The sequence below is a fragment of the Natator depressus genome, chromosome 1, assembly GCF_965152275.1.
Source record: "Natator depressus isolate rNatDep1 chromosome 1, rNatDep2.hap1, whole genome shotgun sequence".
Taxonomy (NCBI): domain Eukaryota; kingdom Metazoa; phylum Chordata; order Testudines; family Cheloniidae; genus Natator; species Natator depressus.
Window position 1 is genome coordinate 124042441 of NC_134234.1, and position 19040 is coordinate 124061480.

Consider the following 19040-nt stretch of genomic DNA (forward strand, 5'->3'; position numbering starts at 1 on the left):
TTTTGAGTTCAGTTGCTAAGTTGAAACTCTGTTTGATCCATTCCAAATGATCTTGTTCCATTAGCTATAGTTCCACTTTCATCATCAACTCTGGCAGAAGCCCCACTGATTGGAACTAGACTGAACACTCACTAGAAAATGTGTGATTGAAAACAATCCCACATTGGCAGGAGGGTGGACTAAATGATCGAGTAAGTCTTCCCCATCTCTAACTTCTATAATTCTGAATATGAAAATGTTTTCACCATCAGAAGAACTTCATGTGTCTTCTCTTCAAAGAGATAATAATCTTTGGCACCTGCTGTAATGTTTTAAATGTTCTCTGTGCCATATCCTGTCAACTATTGCCCATCCATTAGGGCACTACAAAGAGCATTTCTTCATTGATTTCTGTGGGAATTGTATCTTTTCAAGTATGTTGAAAAACCTGCATTGGTAAAAATCAAATGAATTTGAGAGTTTATCCTTTACCACACAAAAGTTAACAATAAAAATCTTTTATAAAAGACTAAAGCTTTGTCAATACACTCCTCACTTGTTTATAACTTTCATCCATTTATCCTTGCAAACTTTTAACCAGAAGCCATTTTACATTGTACAAAAAATGTAGATTTATCTTGGGTTTCCTTAGGCCATATTTCAGGGTAAAAAGAGTCATGATATTGTAGGGACAGACACTCCTAGAGAGTGGGTTTTGATGCTGATGTATTGTTACTTTCAGCTGTAGAATTTAATTATTCTAATTCTGTACAGCTGCTATTAATATGTGGTGATTTGCTTGTCTTCTAACACCTCAAGCAGGAAGCTGAAATGCATTTGCTACATTCAGAGTGCCAAAAGGAAAAAGTGCCTCATTCTGAATAGCAAATGTGATTCTAAGTCTTGTGCAAAAATTCTGATGGCATGAAAGATAAATCCAGTTTTTTTGGATTTTGTTTTCCAGCATCACTTGAGCATTTGTAAGATTTCTTAACAATAATTTAGAAACAAGTGAAGAAAACAAAGAAAACAAACAAACCCCTAAAATTAAGTTTATTTCAAGTTTTGGAAGAAATGGGGTAGCTCACGCTGACTGACTGCTATAGTCCCTATGCCTGACTACACTCTCCTCAATAACCCAAATCGATACAGGTCATGAAAGCTTATGTTCAGCCTCTTCTTTGCTTTGGATTTAATAGTCAGTAATTCTTATTTATATGGGACAAAAATCTGTGACGGACAATCAACTGAGGGGCAACCTCTTCCTCAGTTTCATCCTTACAGGATACCTTGGAATATACAGGTGGTCTGAGACAGATGAAGCATGAGAGAAGGCAGCTAGAGCTCTAGTGGCAAGGAATCTGAGTCCAACCAAATGCACCATACGGAGTTTTGGGAATCTTACAGCTGTGCAGAAAGCAATGAAATTAGTTCCTTTCTTCCACCATAGCACAATGAAATCCCATGCAGTGGAACTGTTTTTGAAAGTGGATATTATGGAGACTCTTCAGTGATTCCATACAGTGGTAGAGTCAAATATTTCTTTCTGTAAGGAGTTATTAGATTGGTAATTTGGATTTAGAAACAACTTTCAAATTCTAAAGGGGAAGAGGCAGTTCTGGAGAGGACAAAATGCATCACCCTCTCTGCTTGAGTTTCAGCCAGTATCCTTCACTGAAGTTGTTGTGTTTGACCACAGAATTGATTATATTTTAGTTGTGGGTTTGATGAGAGTCCTGTTAACTAGTCAATTATTGTCCTATTAATTTGTTATCTTTTACAGTTTGGGGCTGTGTTCCTTTAAACTGAAGTCCATTATCCATTACGGATTCTTAAGGGATAACATCTGATTGAACTCTAGAGAGAGTTCTATCAGGCTTTGTCTACTAGCAAGTCATAAGGCTGAAAATCAATTTACATTTTAAAAAAGGAATACTTGGTTTCTCTCACACAGTGACAGGGGTAATGACCATGTATTGAAACCTCCTGCAGGGGGAAAAGAAAAAAAAAATCTATAAACTGTATTGGAAATAGGATACTTAAAGAAGAAATTTTACAGTGGGGACTGGCATCCTTGACAGAAAATATAAGAGCGGCAGATGATCAGCACTTCTCAGGATCAGCCCCTCAGTCACTACCTGAGAGTGGACATTAATGTAGCATTTTTTATAAGATTAAAGGAGCTGGTAATACTCACTGATCCATGCTTTTACAGTGGTGCACATCACTGCAGTATGTTGGAGAGCAATTTTTAATAATGTTAGGGAGATTTTTTCTGAGCTTTATTCAGTAATCAGAAGAAAACATTTCATATGCTGTAAGCAGCTTAAGTTGTCAATACTTAAAGAAAAGTAAATGAATGTGCAGTGGCATATTTTTAAACTTGGCTGCTTAAGAGTTAAAATCAGGCACATAAATACCTGTTTTAGGCAGGTCAGGGACTGTAGCTGCAAAGTGCTGAGGGTCTCCTGGGAGGTGATGAGCTGAGTGTGGCTGGCACCTCATAGGAGATATTTGTCTCTTCAGAAGTTTGGGCTCATAGATGTAAAAGAAGTGGATTTAATGCTAGTGAAGATAGTAATACAGTAAGCTGGATGTTTTCTATTTAACCTTCTGGGCCCCTAAATGGAATCAAACAAAATGGCGACAAACAAAAGGAGAGAATGTAAGAGGGGACAAAACCATTCCATAATTCCTGTCTGGGAGCTGTTTGGGCTGGGTGTACATCCATCAGTGCCAGGTTACAGTGGATGACGGAATTCCTGTATATGTTTACAAAGTGCTTTGAGAGCCTTTAGGATGAAAGGCTCACCCCGATATTAATATTAATAACAACCTCCCCATGTTCAATGTGTTGTTGCCACGTAACCCTAAAAACCAGACTCACACTTACCAACTCAGAAATGAAATTCTGGGGGAGGGAAGAAAAAACCCACAAAGAAATAAATAATATCCACTCTCGTTGGGTGTAACTAAGGGATCCAGTTCTGCCATCATTACTCATGTACTGTTCTGGGGGAAATTCACCCCTAATCAGAAGACTATCACGTATCATTTATTTTGAAGGCTTAAGTGGTATGTTGCCCTTGTCTTGGCTCTCTGCATGGAGGTACATACAGTCCCACTGCAGTGAATTGGACCATATGTGGAATAAGCAGCAACTCAATGTGGGAAGGAGTGGCAGAATTTGGCCCCAAATAAGTAAGCATGTTGTCAAAAATTAAGCAATAAAAAGGAGAAGGTAAAGTAAGGTACAGTACAGACAGCTAATGAAGGGGGAGAGACAAAATTCATAGAGACAACTTTTATTATTCTGATCTCCCTCTGCCCCCACTACTTTACAGGAAAAGTGCAGCATTGCTACAAACAAAGAAAGTACATTCTGACTCAAAAAGCAACCCCTCAATTGCTGGATTCTCATTTCAGACTCTGTGAGTACGGCACTTCAAAGCAACTCACTATCTCTCCTTCATCCATTGATACAAGACAGCTTTGCCTTTTTTTTTTTTTTTCAAATGTACATAGTGTAGTTGTATCCGTGTTGGTCTCAGGATATTAGAGGAACAAGGTGGGTGAGGTAATATATTTTATTGGACCAACTTCTGTAGGTGAAAGAGAGAAGCTTTGGAGCTTACACAGAACTCTTCTTCAGATCTGGGAAACTAACTCAGAATGCACTGCTAAATACAAGAAGGAGCAGATTTTTTTTAGACTGGCATTTCATATAAGGAATAAGAGGGGATGAGGGACTGCAGGAAGCATTACTATTACAGCTGTAAGTACTCAGTTCCCTTTTGTGATAAATCCAAACTCACTTTATGTGTTCAGTGACATCCTATTTAGTTTCTAAATATCGTCAATATAGTACCAAAATGAGTCCCTTGACACAACAATAAAGATGAGTGGCACTGAGTGCTGCAAACAATAAGATATCTTATTTCCTTTCTGAGAAAGAGAATTTTTGCTGTGACTCTGCACGGAACGCTGAGCTGTACTTAAACACCTTAAAGAAAATGAATGTTAGCAAGTGAGGTAGGAAGGAAACAAACAACAAAACTGGAGTCTGGCACTTTGAAAAGAAATGGCAGACAAGACATGAAATGTAGCAAAATGAAATTGTTTTAGAATGTTGTGTTGCATTTCATACAAGTGTTCCCCTTACAATTTTGCTAGCAGTATGCAAGTGAAAAAATAAACACTATACTTAAAAAACACTATAAAGTGTTTCTAAAACATGGTTTTATTTGTTTATATTTTGTTTCTACTGCTGTTCCTTCAGACTCCAGGCCCTTTATAAAACATTAAAATTAACACTATTTCCATATCAAAGTTTTAAACTATTTTATTTTGTGGGACTGAGGATCTGTTCCTAGATCATCTAAAGTGGTTCATTTTAATTTGGAAAACAAACTTTTCCATTGGAATCAGGCTTAGTTCACTTAACCCAATCCTACCTGCAAAGCCGTGGGATGAGTCACAAGCAGAAAATTCTCTCTTCACAGCTCTTTTGTTTAGAAAATTAGAAAATTTGTACCAGTGTAATTAAACCAATTTAAAATTGATGTAGTTACACCAGTGCAAACCCCTAACAAAGATTGGATTTCAGTGACATTTGAACCGGTTTAAGTGCATCTTCATTAGGGGTTTGCACCAGTGTAACAAGATCGATTTTAAATCAACTTAGTCACACAGCTGCAACTTTTCCAGCATAGATCAGGCCTAGAAGACAACATGCAACTGGAAGCATGCATTCAAAAGAGAGCCACATCGTTTTTCATTTGTCCTGCCTCTCTCTTCCTTCCACTCTCCTGTACATAACATAGTGCTTGCATAGTGCCATCCAGTGTGATGGACACCATCACATAAGCAAGTAGAACACACACTGCCATTAGAGCTTGCCTCTTGTTCTCAGAATGTGATTGGATGTGGAAGGTGCTTTATGAGAGCATTTTGCATATTTGGGCCTCCATGTTAGCAAGTGATTCCATAAGCTTACACTAAACTAATTTTTTTCTTTGGGTGTAATGATAATTTGCGTGTGCAAATAATCCGTATTACTCCTGGGGGAATTCTGTACCATTGCGCAATGCAGAATTTGCACAGAATTCCATGTTTTCCCTGCATAATTGGGGCTGCAGAGCTGCTGGCTTCAACTTGGGACTGCTGGACTCTTCAGAGCCCAGCTTGCAGTGAGTGTAGTAAACAGCCTGGGGGGATAGAGGCTGCAAGCTCTGGCTGCCTGGCTGGATCCTCATTCTCCTGGGGACTGGAGAGGGCAAAGGGTGAGGGATGGGCAGGGTCGTACCACACAATGTCCCATGGTGGGATAGTAAAGAAGCTGTGAGGGCGGGGCGTAAAGGCTCTGGAGGTGTAAGTGTCTGGGCCGGGGGGTGAGGGGTGCCCCAAGGCTGGGCTCTGGGGGAAAGAGAAGGAGGTGTGGGTGTCTGGGATCTGGGAGTGCCCCGTGGCTGGGTTCTGAGGGGGGAGAGAGGTGCAGATGTCTGTGCTTTGGGTGCCCCATGCAGCTCCCTCCAGCAAACACCGCCTGGAACTGGGTTGTCTTAGGGGTTTATTTAACTCTCTGCTCCTGGGGGAATCTTTTCTGTTGTTGTGTGTATTGTTGACATACCTGATAAATTATAAGAATAGTTGAAATTGGAGTGATTATATTGTGTTATTTTGACAAATAAAATATGCAGAATTTTAAAATATTGTGTGCAGAATTTTTAATTTTTTGGTGCAGAATTCCCCCAGGAGTATTCATATGTGTAACTACAAACAAAGAGACGGTAATGCCTTCCTCTTGATCTCACGCTGTGTCTCGTCCTTTCTCCATCGTCTAAATAAGTTCTCTGGGGCAGAGACTGACTTTATCTGTTCTGTGCACTTTATCAGCACTGAAACTATCATAATAAATAAAACACATAAATGATAAGCCTGAAAGTCTCTGTAGTCCTGCACAGACTGCAGCTCTAGCAATGCAAAAACTTGACACCGAAATCATTAAAATAATCATGTACCTTGAAACATAGCCAGGCTGTCATCCACTTGACCACTTTTGTAGCCCAACAGACATTTTTGTAGAGCTCAGTGTTCACTACTCCAGGGTCTACTACATTAGCTGTCACATGGCTCCCATCTGCTGTTATGAGATGCTGTAGACGATAGGTAAACAATACAAGGGCAAGTTTGCTTTGGGCATAGGCTCCATGGGGTGAATAAGAACATCTGCATAGAAAAGAGGGAGAGAGGAAAATAACCAGAAGAAAAATGTTATAGCACAGATATCACATGCATTGCCAGTTTGCTAAATTATGCGGTAGACAGCAACACAGTAAGTAGGCACAGGAAAGCCTTATCACTTGAAAGCAGCTTGCTTGTTGTAGTTCTGGTGACTATTTCACTAGATTCAATGACTGCTTTATGGAAAGTATCTTAGATAAACATACATGTGATCAGAATCCGTGCTGCAAACAATTTAGGTATCGTTTTTCCTGGAAATGCTGAAATATCAAGCCACAGAATGCCCCAGTCTCATTCCTCCTATTATTTATTTATTCTTTATACAACTGCAGCACCTATTGGGCCCTGATCACGGATGCATTATGTTGCCCCAGATCACAGTCTAGGATTATGACAAGATACAACAGGTGGATAGGCAGGCAAAAGTGTGTGATGGTTAGTATGGTGACAAGCTAATTAAAAGTTGTACTACAGAAGTCATAAAACCTTTAACATTGGAAGATAACTAGTTAGAACAACGGTTTAAATGGAGCCCATGACAAACGGCATATGTAATGCAAACATAAAACTGATAGACTCTATGTCAAAACATTTATGTTCAGAACCCATGTGCCCCTTCTGTGATTCAGATGTTGGAAGTTCTCAAATTCAAATTCCTCAAAGTCAACCTTCTTAGTTAGTAGTTGCTGATTAGTCATGTTTCACTTCATTTTTTAAAATTCTGTCTGAATAAAGAATGCTACTGTCAAGCAAATTAGTAGGTATGTCACTGAAAATACTCCCCCAGATTGGGGTTTCAACATCACTTCCATGAATTCCACTTCCATGACAACTCTGCTTCTGTAATTACTGCAGACCTTTCATTTAATCTCTCAGCGCTTCACAGAGACAACGGTAATGCCTAGGAAGATTTTCTGTGTTTTGTTATGCACAGAAGAGTATGTGCTGACTGAATGGTAACTGTTTCTCAGAATTCTGTTTACTCTTTATTTCCCATGTCATACCTGGCTTTTAATGTTCTGTACACTTGACTAGTCAGCCTTGAGGTGGAAGAATAGGCCTCTAGCAAGCACTCTCATTTCATGCGGATTTATAAGTCCAGTGAAGCTATCTAACTGTTAGCAGTGCTGGATGCCAACAATGTGAATAATCAGGAACTTTCAGAAGCAACAGTGACTCTAATAGCCAAGTCCCTTTGTTTTCAGTATTTACCGATGTTTCTCGGAAAAATCCCCGGCAATTGAAAAAGCTAGTATTCGGATTTTACAGTTTTCATCTGAATTTTGGCTTTTGCAGGACCTGGGAATTTCTTGGAGAGAGACAGGAAGGGAACCAGGTCCCGGCACCTGAGACCACCAGACCACTGCAGCAACGGGCCCTCAGAGTGGAACGCTACTAGGGTGACCATATTTGAACATTCAAAAAAGAGGACACTCCACGGGGGGGGGGGGGGGGGGGAAATACTTGCTCGCGACCCCTGCCCCCAGCCCTGCCCCAACCCCACCCCTTCCCCACCCCCATTCCAACCTCTTCCCCAAAATCCCTGCCCAGGCCCAGCCTCCTCCCCTGAGCGTGCCGCGTTCCCCCTCCCCCCTCCCCCCAGCCACGCAAAACAGCTGTTTCACAGCGCAAGCGCTGGGAGCTAGGGGGAAAAAGTGAGCACTTTCTCCAGTGATCAACATTCACTTTCTTTCTTGAATGATCAACTCTTCTTTGGGGAAAAATAATAATGGCAAAATCCCGGACGTTTTTAGTTATTTAAAAATTCCTCCCGGACGGCGATTTAAGAACCAAAAAGCTGGACGTGTCTGGGAAAATACAGACGTATGGTAACCCTAAACACTACATCCCATGAGTCCCCTTGCCAGACAGAATGCTCTCCTGATCCCAGGGCCAGGCGGTGAAGGGGGTTCTCTCTGACAGGGATATCAGATTCACAGGGTGCAGCCTTCTTCACTTCTTCTATTTAGAAAAGCTGGATGTGCACAAGTCCATGGGGCTGGATGTGTTGCATCCGAGAGTGCTAAAGGAGTTGGCGGATGTGATTGCAGAGCCATTAGCCATTATCTTTGAAAACTCATGGCGATCGGGGGAAGTCCTGGAAGACTGGAAAAAGGCTAATGTAGTGCCCATCTTTAAAAAAGGGAAGAAGGAGGATCCTGGGAACTACAGGCCTGTCAGCCTCACCTCAGTCCCTGGAAAAATCATGGAGCAGGTCCTCAAGGAATCAATTCTGAAGCACTTAGAGGAGAGGAAAGTGATCAGGAACAGTCAGCATGGATTCACCAAGGGCAAGTCATGCCTGACTAATCTAATTGCCTTCTATGACGAGATAACTGGTTCTGTGGATGAAGGGAAAGCAGTGGATGTGTTGTTTCTTGACTTTAGCAAAGCTTTTGACACGGTATCCCACAGTATTCTTGCCAGTAAGTTAAAGAAGTATGGGCTGGATGAATGGACTATAAGGTGGATAGAAAGCTGGCTAGATTGTTGGACTCAACGGGTAGTGATCAATGGCTCCATGTCTAGTTGGCAGCCGGTATCAAGTGGAGTGCCCCAAGGGTCGGTCCTGGGGCCGGTTTTGTTCAATATCTTCATAAATGATCTGGAGGATGGTGTGGATTGCACCCTCAGCAAATTTGCAGATGACACTAAACTGGGAGGAGAGGTAGATACGCTGGAGGGTAGGTATAGGATACAGAGGGACCTAGACAAATTGGAGGATTGGGCCAAAAGAAATCTGATGAGGTTCAACAAGGACAAGTGCAGAGTCCTGCACTTAGGACGGAAGAATCCAATGCACCGCTACAGAGTAGGGACTGAATAGCTCAGCAGCAGTTCTGCAGAAAAGGACCTAGGGGTTACAGTGGACGAGAAGCTGGATATGAGTCAACAGTGTGCCCTTGTTGCCAAGAAGGCCAATGGCATTTTGGGATGTATACGTAGGGGCATTGCCAGCAGATTGAGGGACGTGATCGTTCCCCTCTATTCAACACTGGTGAGGCCTCATCTGGAGTACTGTGTCCAGTTTTGGGCCCCACACTACAAGAAGGATGTGGAAAAATTGGAAAGAGTCCAGCGGAGGGCAACAAAAATGATTAGGGGACTGGAACACATGAGTTATGAGGAGAGGCTGAGGGAACTGGGGATGTTTAGTCTACGGAAGAAAAGAATGAGGGGGGATTTGATAGCTGCTTTCAACTACCTGAAACGGGGTTCCAAAGAGGATGGATCTAGACTGTTCTCAGTGGTAGCTGATGACAGAACAAGGAGTAATGGTGTCAAGTTGCAGTGGGGGAGATTTAGGTTGGATATTAGGAAAAACTTTTTCGCTAGGAGGGTGGTGAAACACTGGAATGTGTTACCTAGGGAGGTGGTGGAATCTCCTTCCTTAGAAGTTTTTAAGGTCAGGCTTGACAAAGCCCTGGCTGGGATGATTTAATTGGGGATCGGTCCTGCTTTGAGCAGGGGGTTGGGCTAGATGACCTCCTGAGGTCCCTTCCAACCCTGATATTCTATGATTCTCCCTTCCTGATGCTGGCCCTTCAGCATGGTTCCTGTCTGCTTCCTCTGCACAGTGGAGGAGCGAAAAGGGCAGGAAGCCAGGCCCCAGCAGCCAAGACCATCTGACTGCTGCAGGAAGCAGAGGCTTCCTTGACTGTCACATTGTGAGTAACCCTCCCTGTCCTCTCCGCCATGCCCCAGCCACCGGGAATTCCAGACACCCCTGCCCCCACGCCAGCTGCCCTTCATTTTTGTTTTTTATTGATTTTTCACCCTTAAAGAAAAATTAAACAAACACCAATAAATTCCAGGGAAATTTAAGAAAAGAAATAAAAACGGAAAGCAAAGGGCTGTATTTGCATCCCAGCTGCAGGAAGTAAAGAAGTATAATATTAACTTGCCAGTTCATTCTCTTTAATTGTTTCTATCTTTGTCCAAAAGAAAAAGTCAAGTAGCAATAAAAACAAAATGACAGTACAACTTTGAGAGATGAGGTGAGTGAGGTAATATCTTTTATTGGACCAACTTCTGTTGGTGAGAGAGACAAGCTTTTGAGGTACACAGAGCTCTTCTTCAGGTCTAGGAAATGTACTGAAAGTGTTACAGCTAAATACAAGATGGAACAGATTGTTTAGCATAAGCAGTTAACACATATTTCAAGGGACCATTCAAGGTAAAGTGGCCACTTGAAATGGTCCCTTGAAATATGTGTTCACTATTTATGCTAAACAAGCTGTTCCACCATGTATTTAGCTGTGAGATAGTAATAAAGAAGATCATATAAAGTGTCATAACATCAGTCAATTGTCTGAGCTGTAACATAATAGATAAAGTAGCTCAACCATTATAAAGGTATCAGCCGGGTCTAGGAGTGGACTAGGACTTTTTAATAATGAATAAAAACCACTTTTAGTGTTATTGCATTGGAATAAAAGTGACGGAGTTAGTCAAAGTAGTGCAGTTATAGTTTAGGGTGTGTGTGTGTGTGTCTGTGATAGAGAGAGAGAGAGAGAGAGAGAGACCAGTTATAGCGGATGCATATAAGTCCATAGTACAAGTTACCACTGGGCATCAATTAACCTAGGTTCAAAGCAGATCACTTGACGTCACCCTGGGTATGAAAAGGAATCTAACCTTAACACATTATTTCCACAAGGGAAAGTATAAGCTGCTAAATCAACTCCACAGAGACAGAAAGACTAAGTACACTATTCAGTCATTATGTTAACTTTATAATTTGATTACTGAATGTGCTCATGCAATTTTCTGAGCAATTATTGGTCTCAAATTGTTTTCTTTTTAGTTAACCAATTTTAATTTGTATTATTGTTAACTCCTTGATTTGACTAACTTGATTTACATTGTAACCTCAATCTAATTTTCATATTGTTTAGAACTTTAGAGAAATAATAAGTTCGTTACCTCGTAGTTGTTTATGGTCTTGAATAAAAGTAATGAAAACACATTGAATTAGTTTTCTCTGATCAAATGATAATGAGGTAAAAATAACCTTCATTAAAAGGGACTTGAATTAAACATTAATAAAACATTGACACAGGTCCTGAAAACCCAGTTACTACTATTAATTCCATTATTTCTTGTCTTACTTTTCATAGAATCATAGTATATTAGGGTTGGAAGAGACCTCAGGAGGTCATCTAGTCCAATCCCCTGCTCAAAGCAGGACCAACACCAACTAAATCATCCCAGCCAAGGCTTTGCTAACTAATGAAATTCCTCTCCCTCCTCATATAGGCTCACATATCATAATTGTATCCCCTATAATCCAGGTAGTACAATATATATTTAACTCCCTGAATTTAGCCTCAGAGCCTATCAATTTCAATTCAAATCTTTCACCATCCTAGTTGCTCTTCTGTGTACTCTCCACTTTCTCTATGTTCTCTCTGCAGCATCTTTTATAAAACTGTGCAAGAAAACTGACCAAATTTTAAGATCCTTCAACCAGAAGGATCTCAAAATACTTTACAGATCATCTGCAACGCTGACAGACCCTGCTCGTTGATGGGCAGGACTGAACCAGGGACCTCTGGAGCCTAGTGCAGGAACCTCTACTAGATGAGCTAAAAGCCAGAGGCCTCTTAGGTAAGGCTGTAGAGCAGACTCATTAATTTCTAAGTGGTCTCGGGAAGTGTGTGGGTTATTTCTCCCACCAGTGAAAAGAAATTCTCTCTAGAGGGAATTCTGCATCAGCTATACTACATAGTAGTGGAAAGAAAGAATAATTTAGTCTATTGAAACTACAAGGGACAGTAAGGTAGACAGAATCAAATTAGTCAAAGACAACAGAATGTTACTCTTACAAAACACTGTTACTCTTACGAAAATGCTTTGGAATCTCCGGTGACCACAGCTGATCAGGATTAGATCTGGGTGAAAATTTTCTGTTTAAACCGTATTTCACAAGAAAATGTGGTTTTTGACGAAACAGTTTTGTCACAAAAAATCTGTTTTCCATGGAAATTTTTAACTTTTCATTGAAAAACTATTTTGTTTTGTTTTTTAGATGGAAACCCAATTCCCGCCCCCCCCCCATTTTTTCCCCACAAGGTTTGGGGTTATTAATGAAAGATTTTTTTGTTTGGTTTGGTCTAAATTTGCAGAGAAATAAAAAAAATTCCAATCAATTATAATCAGGAAGTTGGTTTTACAAATCACCCATAAGGGGCTATCTCCAACAGCTGTCCCCTAGCATCATGTTAAGGCATTGTTTCTCTACAAATCCAGGTTTCCCTCCACACACCTCTCCAGGTGAACGTCCAAATCACCAGGCTATAGAGTCATAGTCACTCTCTCTCTCTGGTTCAATGAATATTTAATTATTTCATACAAAGTGGAACAACTTCAACAGGAGATGTTAAGAAAGACCCACCACTACCATCACCTCCTCCTCCGCTATGTTTTGTGAGTCTAGCCCTTAATTTACTTTGGTTTTATTAAAAGTACCCAAAGCAAAATGTTTAATTTCAGGTTGAATGAAACGTTTTGTTCAACTCAAACCAATTTTTTTTGAACTACCAGGGAACCGAAAAAATCAGCATTTTGCCCAGTTCTAGTTAGAACAACACATTAAATGTCCTCTCAATGTCATTTCTAAAATCCTGAAGGCTTTCTTCCCCACCCCCTCTTGCTTAAGCAAAAGCCTCAGAGAGCCACCCTGAGTGTGCTGAGATCACAATAAATAGCTATATTTAATCTCATTGGTGCTGTAAGTTCAGATTTTCTGACCCTAACCACTGTATTGTTTTACAGGTCAAAACCCTGATGCCTTCTCCCTCTCCCATCATGCCCCTTCAATTCCCAGTGTGTTTAATTAGCTACAGGGCACAGAGCTCTAAGATCAAACTGCAGTACAGCCAAATAGCTGTGTCTTCCATCAAAACCTGGGGACTGCTGCACAATGTGGGTAACATGCTGGGGCTTTTAATGAAAGACCACAGGCACAACTGCAATGCATGCCTAGGGTAGAATCAGTTTATATAGCAAAAGCTGGCACAATCTATTAAAATGACTGAACTTCTTAAATGATTTATATTTTAACACCATTGTTGCTTAGTCAAGAATCTAAAAGACCATTATTAAACACTGACAGTGCTATCAGATTTCTAGATTTTGTCCCCCCAAAGAATAGCATGCAGGAGTTTAAAGTATTCTCGAAGGGCTTGTGTTCACGGCTGACCTACTGCATTGATGCAGCTATGCTAATGTAGCACATCTGGTGAAGACGGGAGAGCTCTTGCCCGTTGATGTAATTACTCCACCTCCGTGAAGTGTGGACACTGCTTTAAGTCTATGTAACTTATGTTGTTCAGAGGGTGGGTCTTTCACACCCCTGAGCAACGTAAATTACATCGACTTAAGCAACAGTTTAGACAAGCCCTAAGACTTTTAAAAGATTTTACAGTTTGTTTATTTTTTAACAAAGCTACATAGATGCTTTGCAGAACCTAGGTGCATCTTTTCTGGCTATTTGTTATAAATATTTCATTTCCTTTTTTATGATAAACCAAACTCAGAGTTCAAAATATTGCTCATTATATTTATGAAGGTTACTTGTCTGTGCTACATCTCTTTATCCTGTACAATCACTTCTCAGAGACTGAAGAGTCATTTTCCATTGATGTAAGTAAAGGAAACCACAAACCAAGAAAGGGCAGAATGGGAGGATCTGAGAAAATATGTATATTCCTGCTGAAAAAAGTCTTATTAATTGAAAAACAAACATACATATAGGAAAGATGTGAACAAACTGGAGACAGTCCAGGGGAGAATAAAAATGTTAAAAGATTCTGAAAACCTGACCTCTGAGGAAAGGGTTAAAAAAAATTCGCATGTTTAGTCTTGAGAAAAGGAGACTTATGGGGGAAATCTAATAACAGTCTTCTGATATGTCAAGGGTTGTTATATAGACTAGACAACGGTGATCAATTGTTCTCCATGTCCACTGGAGGTAGGATAAGAAGTAATGGACAATCTCCAGCAAGGAAGATTTAGGTTAGATAGTAGGAAAAGCTTTCTACTATAGCGGTAGTTAAGCTCTGGAATAGACTTCTAAGAGAGGTTCTGGAATCTCTGTCATTGGAGGTTTTTAAAAACAGGTTGGACAAACTCCTGTCAGAGGTGGTCTACTTTTACATGGTCCTGCCTCAGGGCAGGGGGCTAGGATTGATGACCTCTTGAGGCCCCCTTCCAGCCCTACATTTCTATGATTCCATGATATACAATAGTGAAATAGAACTAAATTCAAAGGAACTAATACACCAAATTACCTATATTTCATCACAGAGATGTGTACTGTACCTGTCCTGCTACCAATTACATCTACCACACACATGCAATTGCACAGTTATCCATTTTGCATACATGAGCATAATGAGTGCTCAGCCTGCACTTTCTTGTGCAAATGTTACATACACACTTGATATATTATTTTTTGAAAATGTGGTCATAGGTGCCTAAGTTCAGATACCAGAATTTTAAAATATTGATGTTAGTTTGGTTAGAGAAGTTAATGGAGCAACATCCATTTATACCAGCTGAGAACCTAGCCCTGTGTTGCCAGATTTCTTGAACTGCCAGAGGCAGAGTATATTTTCTAAACCAGTCCAGCCAGAGCCCTTGTTCTGATCTGCAGTCGAAAGAAAGAAAGGAATTAATTGATCGAGTCTCAGAGCTTTTGCCAGTCTCTGAAATCCGTGACTCCATGCCTTGTGTGATCATACACAGATTCATTTATAGTATTTGGGAAATGAAGAGTGAATTCCTCTCTCTCTTTTTGTAAACCTGCAGCCTGGAAATAAATGTTAAGGCACCATATTACAAAATATTAATAACAAAATAAATCAGAATGGGCCTTGCCAGCATGGGCACCACTTTCCACGCAGGAAAGGACACATCATTGTAATATGGCCTGGGTCCCCCTTCTAAAGTACCGCTGAGAGGCTTCCTTCCACTCTCCCACTTCCACAGTCATGGGCTGAAGTCTGAAATCTATGCAATGTGACAACAAAGGCCAGATCCCTCAAAGGGACAGCAGAATCCTCACTTTTAAAAAGGCAGTTATGAATGACCGGTATACCCTTTCCTTATCTACTTTTGAACAGTAATGATTTGTTCTAGGAGCAACTACAGGATGTCCATATTCACAGAAAACAAACCCACATATAGATATTGGCACAAGTCAGTATTGACAAAATACCCATTTTCTACAAATACAGAAGCTTAGAAGTAATTACTTGAACAATTTGTTGCCACTTGAAGCAGCTCAATAAGAAACATGAACAGTACTAATTTGTTCAATTCAAAATCCCCACAATCAATAGTATGCTCAGTCATGGCTTTGCCACAAGCCCTTTGTAAGGAGCAGCACATAGCCGCACTGTCCCAGGAGCGGACCAGGACTCTGAAGGTCACAATCTAGTTCCTGGTTTCCCCTTCACCTCAGGGAAAGTAATCTGCATCAGCCCTACGCTTGGTACAGACTACTTCCCCTGGTATACTGCCAAGGTCTGCCCACTCCCCACCCATATGCGTGGAAGGGAGAACAAGGCCTCTGTGGAAGTTCTTCCACACTCCTGCTGTGCTGGTTGTGCACCAGGGAGCAAGGGAGTTCCTTAAAGCCGCTTCATCATAGCCGGGATGTAGGGTTACCACCTGGCCGGTATTTGACCAGCCTGGTCGGATATTTTATGGATTTGCCAGTTGCCAGAAAAATAATTTAAATCGGCCAGTTTCTTTTTATGTGGGTCTAAAGATTTGCATTATCACAATACACTGGGAATCTAATGTTAAAAATGTGTCAAGCTAAAGATGCTGCAGTGTTCCTAATTCCGTAGTTTAAGCGATAACAGATCAAAACTGTTGAAAATACAGCAGTCTGCCCACCCACCACCAAACCTTTGGACGGACGAGAGGAATCGCTCAGGTGTTGAAGTGATCAAAAGTGTGCTTTGCATTATATGCAACCTCAGCTATTCCTGTTTAGAATTCTATGAAGTTGCTGTTAAAAATAAGAAATTGCTGGAAAAGGCAAAATCAAACAGCAAATACAAGAAATAGACTCAATGGATTTTCTTTACGTATAAAGTTCCAAAACATTCACATTCAAGTATATATTTAAAATATAGAATCAAGGCAGTTTGGGAAAAAATAATCTCAATGAAGACGGACACAAACAAAGCAGCTTGGAGAAAAAGGACAAAGGTGAGACAATGATGGTATCAGTCTTACCTCTATGTGTTCTCTCTCTAGATCAGTGGTGGGCAACATGCGGCTCGCGGGCCGCACACAGCCCTTCAGAGTAATCCACTAGAGGGCCACGAGACAGTGTTTACATTGACCGTTCACAGGCATGGCTGCCCGCAGCTTCCAGTGGCCGCGATTCGCCATTCTCAGCCAATGGGAGTTGCGGGAAGCAGCGGGCAGCATGTTCCTGCAGCCCGCACCACTTCTAGCCAGCTTAATAATGACCAAGAGTTATTACCCTTGGATGGCCCATGTGAAATAAGTTGGGCTCAGTCCAGTGCCTTTAGCTGAGGTATCTATATACCATGTTTTCATCCTGGGAGCTGCTCAGCATCCTCAGCGCCCATCGACTTAATCAGGCTGTCTGAGCAGAGAGGTCAAGGCTTGAATGGCATTAAGACTGAATGACCCCCAACCTACAGAGCTATTTCCAAAAAAGCACTGAGGACCATTAGCAGGACTGAGAGGAAACACTTGCACTGTCACTATCTATTATATAGAGTGATAAAAAACTTCAGTCTCTAAGGCTAGCAGTACCAAAAAAAATCTGCTATTTTCTTTTTAATTTTCTCTGCTTTGTCAAAGTTTGTTTTTACATACCCTGGGTAAGAATACAGCTGAGGACTCACAGAGGTACACAGTCATCAAAACCATTAAGTTAACTTAGTAACAGAATGAAGAAGATAATGGCCAGAGAAGAAAATGATTTACTAAAAACACTCAAGACATCTCATGAAAACCCCACTTCCCCTTAGGACACAGATGGCTGAAGGAGGGAATACAGCTGAAACAGGTACAGACACAACTCAAACGCCTGAGATTTTTGGACCTCAAGGATGATCCACTTCCCAGATTCAATGCCTTTATGAAGGCCTTAGTTATATAAAGCTGCATGTCACCAGAGGCCCACATCCAGCTGTCAGAAAAGATGTGGGATTAATAAAAGTATGGAAAATGAAAAATAGCTTGTGCAGAGGGGATTTTTATTTAGCAAGTCTAAAATGGCAAAGTTCAGCAGACAGTAAAAGCAAAAAATAAAATGTTTCCCTTTCCTTCTTACTCAGAATGATATTTGATTTGAGGCTTGTTTGGTGCAGTCTTTTCTATCCTATAATTTTGGTTTGCCTTTAAACTATTTATGGCACACTAAAATTCTCTTCAAACTGTATGAAGCCAATAATCCAACCTCACCAAAATCTTTAAAATGTCATTTATGATTCATGTGTGTGTCTTGAGAACCCGGGCCACGCAATGTGGCTCAAGTGGTCAAGGAAACAGGGGGAAAGAAGTATTATTGTCACCTTCCTCCCATCCAGTAGGTTTTAAATTTCCCAAATACTTTGTCACACTGAATCACAGTAAGCTGATCCCTGCATGATTTGTGATGAAAAACCAATTATTTCCAAAAGCGGCAGCAAGGTGGAAAGTAGAGATAGACTGTGGAAATTACACATGAACATTTCAGTCAAAGCCAGGACCAACAAGGTATGTATGAAGTAGGCAGAGTAACTCATCAAAGCCTAAAAATGCTTCCAAACAATATTTTAAAAGTTTCTTGGCCAAATCTTGAAAATCAACATATAGCACAAGTACCTGGGCTCTGAAGCATGATGCTGTACAAGTGCTGGGGAGAAAAGATCCTTCTCTCAGGCCATGTAGCCACTCCATGGCCGCCGCCACCACTAATGCAAATTTTCGCAGCTTCAGTAGCTCCCATTGCTCGTCTTCCATGAACATGAGCTTACAATGGCTGATCAGGCAACTTAGAGATGGATCCACTGGTCTGGGCCTTACTCCTCCCTCCCTTGTTACCAAACCTCTCCATATTAGAGCACTCAAGGAAACCACTTGGAATCTCTGTGTCCTACTTCCAACATGGTGTCCCCAAATCCAACCCCCTTCACCCTCAGTGTACAAATGCACCTATTCTATTGTGCTTGGGGATCTCACTATCTGGAGGCAGGGTGGGTGGGCAGGATTATTTGTTCCTTTATGGGGAAAAACATTTGAGTACATAATGCATAGTCAACCTGTGGAACTCCTTGCCACAGAATGTTGTGAAGGCCAAGACTATAACAGGGTTCAAAAAGAAAGTAGCTAAATTAATGGAGGATAGGTCCATCAATGGCTATTAGCCAGGATGGGTAAGAAATGGTGTCCCTAGCCTCTGTTTGTCAGAAGCTGGGAATGGGCAACAGGGGATGGATCACTTGATGATAACCTGTTCTGTTCATTCCCTCTGGGGCACCCGGCATTGGCCGCTGTCGGAAGACAGGATACTGGGCTAGATGGACCTTTGGTCTGACTCAGTATGGCCGCTCTTATGTAATACAGCTGGTCAAAAATGGGGCTTTTATCTGTGGAAAATTTTGATTTTCAGTGGTAATTTGAAAACTGAAAAATTTCAGCTGAAAACCAAAACAGATCATCCGAACATGAAAATATTTTGAGTTGGAAATGCTGCTGTAGTGCCTCCTGGGAACTTTAGTTCCAGTGCCTCAAGCTCCCATTCTCTTCTGTAGGCTGGGCTCCCCCGTTGGATTACGTCT

General features: G+C 41.1%; 1 protein-coding gene across 7 annotated transcripts in view; it reads right to left on the minus strand.

Annotated features, from left to right (window-relative positions):
• The window catches only part of ZBED1 (zinc finger BED-type containing 1), a 282308-nt gene that overhangs the window by 33277 nt on the left and 229991 nt on the right, over positions 1-19040 (minus strand). For all 7 annotated transcript variants that reach the window (XM_074966131.1, XM_074966120.1, XM_074966152.1 and 4 more), the window contains one exon: positions 6000-6207. In XM_074966131.1, the coding sequence (XP_074822232.1) occupies positions 6000-6207 (208 nt within the window). The remainder of the gene's footprint in view (positions 1-5999; positions 6208-19040) is intronic.